The sequence below is a fragment of the Nestor notabilis genome, unplaced genomic scaffold (assembly GCF_000696875.1).
Source record: "Nestor notabilis isolate BGI_N333 unplaced genomic scaffold, ASM69687v1 scaffold7453, whole genome shotgun sequence".
NCBI classification, from domain to species: domain Eukaryota; kingdom Metazoa; phylum Chordata; class Aves; order Psittaciformes; family Psittacidae; genus Nestor; species Nestor notabilis.
This window is the reverse complement of record NW_009921572.1, coordinates 28,543-34,220: the sequence shown is the minus strand read 5'-3', so window position 1 is coordinate 34,220 and position 5,678 is coordinate 28,543. Positions and strand designations below refer to the sequence as shown.

At 53.3% G+C, this 5,678-nt stretch overlaps 1 protein-coding gene across 1 annotated transcript in view; it reads right to left on the bottom strand.

Moving 5' to 3' along the window:
- Positions 1-5,678, bottom strand: part of LOC104403161 (regulator of G-protein signaling 3-like) — a 52,816-nt gene that overhangs the window by 31,718 nt on the left and 15,420 nt on the right. The window contains exon 8 of the mRNA XM_010011219.1: positions 3,386-3,497. Coding sequence (XP_010009521.1) covers positions 3,386-3,497 — 112 coding nt within the window. The remainder of the gene's footprint in view (positions 1-3,385; positions 3,498-5,678) is intronic.

Genomic DNA, 5,678 nt, shown 5'->3' with positions numbered 1-5,678 from the left:
TACTGGCTTGTGTTAACTGGAGCCGTCCCTGCCCCAGGGCTGGGCTGCTGCGAGTGCTCAGCACCAACAAGAAGAGGTGTGAGTTTTGTGGGGACACATTCCCCTCTTCAGCTCAGCCTCATCCCATGCTGACGTGTGAGGCAGGACTCATAAGCACAGCAGCAGCCTTCAGCACCGCCCCACACCTCCTGTGCAACCCCAGGAAAACACCCACTGACTGCAGGGTTTGGGTGGTGCATGCCAAGAATGGGGTCAAAAAGATGGGAAAAGAAGGAAGATGATCCTGGCTCCATTCCACAGCTCCTGGCATAGCCCAGGGGACCGTGGCAATGCCCAGGGCAAAGGCAGGAACCCTCCTGACTGCCCCCCATGTCTGCTCCACAAGGATTGGTCACAGGGCAGGGTATGCAGGGCCCTGGGTGCAGGGGCGCAGGGGAAGACTGTTACACATATCCAAACCTGGCCACTAAGTGGGGACAAGTGTGGCATATGTCCCTGGGGAGGTGTGGCAGGGTGCAAGCCCTGGGTGCTATCACGGAATCCCAGAGTGGTTTGTGTTGGAAGGGACCTTAAAGCTCATCCAGTCCCAACCCCCTGCCACAGACAGGGACACCTTCCACTAGAGCACGTTGCTCCAAGCCCCTGTGTCCAACCTGGCCTTGAACACTGCCAGGGATGGGGCAGCCACAGCTTCTCGGGGCACCCTGTGCCAGCGCCTCAGCACCCTCCCAGGGAAGAGCTTCTGCCTCAGAGCTCATCTCAGTCTCCCCTCTGGCAGGTTAAAGCCATTGCCCTTGGCCTGTCCCTGCAGGCCCTTGTCCAAAGCCCCTCTCCAGGTTTCTTTCTTTCCAGCATCCTTGGGCAGCAGGGAAAAGCCATGGCAGGACAGAAGACTCACAAGTTACACTCCTGGCCTCTATTTTGGAGCTGTTTGCTGCAAGATACAGTGGGCTGGGATGTCAAGGACAGCAAAACAGCACATGAGAAGTCCTTGTTTGCAGGATCCCAGCTGGATCCTGGGGTTCCTCATTCCGGCTGCAGAACAGTAGCGTTCTTCCCTATCCCAAAACTGAGTGCACCCACCCAGCGGGGGGCAGGATCCCAGCGAGGTGGTGACCTTCACGTAGAAATTCCCACAGTATCTGCTGCGGAAGCCAGCCCTGTCACACTGGAAACATTGGCTGGTGTGGTGCTCATCAGCCCTGCTCGGCTTCTAAAGCAGGAAGACGGCACATTGTGCAGCAGATTATACTGATTTGCCTTCGCACAGCGCAGCGAGCGGCAGCAACAGGAAACATCACAATGGTCTGTAGTGCACCGGAGATGTCCCGATTGTTGTACGCAGCAATACGCCTGTTCCTATTCATGTGCCATTCAGTCCTTCAGGAGACCAACAGAAAAGCCCTGCCAAAAGGGATGGACATCTTTAGCTCATTCCACCCGCCTTTGAAGCAGCCCTGCCCAAACCAGGAGGGTGAGCTGCCTCAGAACCGACCATGCTGGATTCCTGGTGCATGGGGGGTGGTTGGTTCAGTGATGGAAAGACAAACACCCCCTTCAGAGAGGCTTGTTAAAGCTATTCCAGATGTGATCCATCAAGGCAACAACGAAATAAGTGGCAGAAAAGCACTCACAAAATCCAACTGCTCTGCCTGAGGTTAGGAGGCACATTCCTGTGCCAAGCCGTGAACAGACCTGGGTGCTCAGAGCCGGGACCAGCACTGGGGAAGCTGATTCCTTCAAGGAGGTGAACAAGAGCAGTAACTCGCAGAGGCTAGGAAAGCAGCCGGGTGGCACACATGCTCCTGGAGCAGATACTGACCAACAACTGAACACTCCAACCAGGAACAGTTTCCTTTATGTGTTTCTTAGAAATAAGCAGCACCAAGAACAAACTCCACAAACCCCAGGGAAGCTCCAGAGGCTTTTCTAAATGGCTTGTGCTGTGGTGGCCCATCACCCTCACTGTGTTTCTGCCCCCACCAGATAGGTCAGTGAGTGAATCTGGGAGCAGAAATGTTGGAAATGGGAAATCACAGGCAGTTGTGATTTCCCATTTCCCTGTGGTGTCCTGCTCAGCTCTGCAAATCACCAGCAGTGAGGTTCACAACAACATGGAAACCTGGAAAACACAGCTCATCCACAGAGTCATGGGAAGGGGCAAAATCCAACCAGAAAATGATCCCTTTGGAGAAGCAGCCTGGATCTAGATGGTCCCCTTGTGGTCAGGGCCACGGGACTGCATAAAGACATCAGCTCATACAGTTAGAGAGTAATTTGGGCCGGAAGGGGCCCCTCTGGTGGTCTCTAGAGTCCAAGCCCTGTCCAAAGCACTCAGATCAGGGCCATGCCCAGCTGAGACCTGAACACTTTCAGGGATGGAGGTCCCACAGCCTCTCTGGGCAACTTTGACCAGCCTCACTGTAGAGAAGTTATTCCTTAACCCAATGACAACTTCCACATCAGGTCCTGGTCCAGTGAGTCCCACTGCCTGGGCTCCAGGAGGAAGAACTGGGGCACCAGCCCCATGCTGACACAGTCAGGGGACTGCACACAAAACAAACCCATACCCAAAAGTGACTGCACCAAAGAAGGAACAATGTGGGACCAGGCTCAGGGCCAAGAAGCGGCTCCACAGTAGCAAATAGGATGTGGTAGAGCAATTCATTTGTTCTGCTTTTGACCCTGAGTACCTTAAGGCCATCTTTTGTACAGCCTCAGCATTTCAACTTGAAAGAACTAATTTCAGGTCACCCTCTGCTCTAGAAGCCCTCTCTGATTCCTCAGCTAGACGTGAAAGCCCAACTAATGTGAAGAGAAGAATGGCAAGGTCCACAGCCTGCCACCAAGGCCAGGGTCTGCTCAGGGTTTGCTCTTTCTTCCTGCATGGGGGGGGATGCTGGCGCAGGGGGAAACTGTGGGTGGTTGAAGGGAGAAGCAGCAGAGTAAAGGTCAGCAAGGCTCAGCCAGAGAGATAACCTCTGAACTCCCTTGAGGGAAACCTCAGACTTCCCCTTCTCTGCCTCACCAAGCCCCGGCTGCAGGCAGAGTAACACCAGTGAGGGAACAGCCCCACACAGCCAGAGCTTGCGAATGCCAGCCCCAAACCCCTGAGAGATGCACCACAAAGCCCTGGAAAGCAAGTGGTGGTACCCGAGTGCCCACGAGGTGTCCCACGAGATGGAGCTCCTGGGGACGGGGTTAATGCAGGGACAGGGAGGGTGACGTTGGCCTTGCATCCCACTGCATGATGATTTGGCAGCACCAGTTAGATGGTACTTTACATGCTGGCAACAGTGGAGTAGTGGGGTGCTATCCTGCTGCTGGCTAGAAGCATAGCTAGTGGCCATGAAAATGCACCAAACTGCTGCCTGCAGACACTCACCCTCCTGGAGCTTGACACTTTGCAGGTAGAGAGGGTTCCTCAGCACATTGCAGCGCCCAGGCTCGTCCTCCTTGGTGAAAAGCAGCAGGTCAGAGTAGACAAAGAGAGTCACCTGGAAGCACAATATCAGAAGCTATGAGAAATTCACCTCTTGGCACTGAGACAAGGGAAGGTCCTGGGCAGGTTCTCCGCCCTGAGGAGACGCACCAGCCATGGCAGGCAGCCCAGGCACCCGTACCTAAGCGCTGATCCCTGCTACACCCCTCAGGGTGCTCCCAAACCAGGCTCCCCCCACTCAGCAGCCACCTACTGAACCTTGTGGCATCCCGTGACAAGAGGGACAGACCTGCCCAACAGCTTAACTCCACACAAACACACCCTCTGCTCACTCGTGTCACTTTCCATTTGCATAAGTCATAAATCAGACGAGCAGGAGGAGGGAATAAGCTGCCGATTAATCCCAGCACGTTGTAGAAGTTGCAACCTAAAAGCAAATGTGATCTCCCTGGACACTACTCACTGTTCCCAGTGCTCCCTCTGGGAAAGTAACAGTTTGGCTTTTACAACAGCAGTTGCAGGGAACAAACTTGACACCTTTAAACCATGTTGACTGGTGGAAAGCAAACACTGAACCTCTGTGTTTGAGCAGTGTTCCAGAGCTTGGGAACTACTCCAGAGCAGCGGTAAGTGCTCACAGATCAAAAGGGAGCTGCCTCAGGCTTTTGCCTGTGGTCCCTAGTTCAATCAGCAGAGATTAGTGTGATCTTTAAATTAAGAATCCCAGCCTCGTTTGGGTTGAAGGGACCTTAAAGTTCCTCCAGTTCCAAGTCCCTGCCACGGGCAGGGACACCTTCCACTAGACCAGGTTGCTCCAAGTCCCTGTGTCCAACCTGGCCTTGAACACTGCCAGGGATGGGGCAGGGATGGAGCTTCTGTACTGGAGATCCTTGACCCAGGAGCCTCCTGGGGCAAGTAGCTCAGTGCAATCATTGTGCCAGTAGCTGGGGTTTGAGCCTGTCCCACTCTCCAGCAGAAGTTGGGGACATGAAGCAAAATGCAGAAGATGCCAGGAAGCAGCTGCAATATGCCAGTGGACGTACTAGATACCAGAGCTTCTGCATGCTGCCAAACCACACGCTGCTCTTGGCACCAGATGCAGCATGTGAGCACATGGCTGCTTCTAACCGCTCCCTGGGATGCTCCCCAAAACCTCCCCCAGCAAAGGGAAAGCTGCTTTGCAACACTGCACAAAGCAACAAAGGTTTTGTGGCCTTTTAGCAACCCCTCTCCAAAAGCAGAAAACAACCGAGCATCCCAAGGCCATATTGGATGGGGCTTGGAGCAACCTGCTCTAGTGGAAGGTGTCCCTGCCCGTGGCAGGGGTTGGAACTGGAGGAGCTTTAAGGTCCCTTCAACCCAAACCAGGCTGGGATTCTATGATCCCGGGGGCTCACTGGGAGCTATAGCACCACTGGCAGCACCAAGTCACCTTTGAAAGGTGACTCTGCTCTGGGCAGGCACTGAGTCACTGTCCCAGTACAGTTTATCTCCATGCCCAGCAGCTGATGGACTTGTGTCAGGGGGAGGACAAGCTGGGTAACAGTTTATCACATGGTGGTGAGCTCACATAAGGGCAGCAGCATGTGGCTGTGAAACCAAAATCAAGCCCTTGCCAGAGGTTTCTCCTTGCTGTGCCAATTCATTTTTGTGGGATTCTTAATAAGCACAAAGCTACTGGCATAGCTTTAACTGACAATGAAAGCAGATGGGGTCTGCTTTTCTCTGTGTTACTGGGAAAATCCCTTCCTCTGCTCTCAACACGCTATTGGCCTCATGCCCACATTCACCCTCTTCACTACTTCTATTACTACCTTATTATTAATACCAGGAATAACAAAGTACAAACTGCACTATAAACTTTCTCCCATGCCCATCTTGTGTCAAAGGTACCTTGTGGGATGTGTCTGGTGCCATCCCAGGTCCCTCAGCCTCAAAGAAGAGATGACCAGGGATTTTGTGAATAGCAACTTGAAGTGAAGGGGTCACCATCATTCCCCATTCCTGGCAGTGTTCAAGGCCAGGCTGGATGAGGCTTGGAACAACCTGCTCTAATGGAAGGTGTCCCTGCCCATGGCAGGGGTTGGAACTGGATGAGCTTTAAGGTCCCTTCCAATACAAACCACGCTGGGATTCTGCGAGGTAAAAGCAGGATCAGAAAGTGGTCATGATGGAAATGGAGGAAAGAAAATGAAGACACATGGAAGTTTAAAGAGTAGAAGAAAGATTAGAAGGA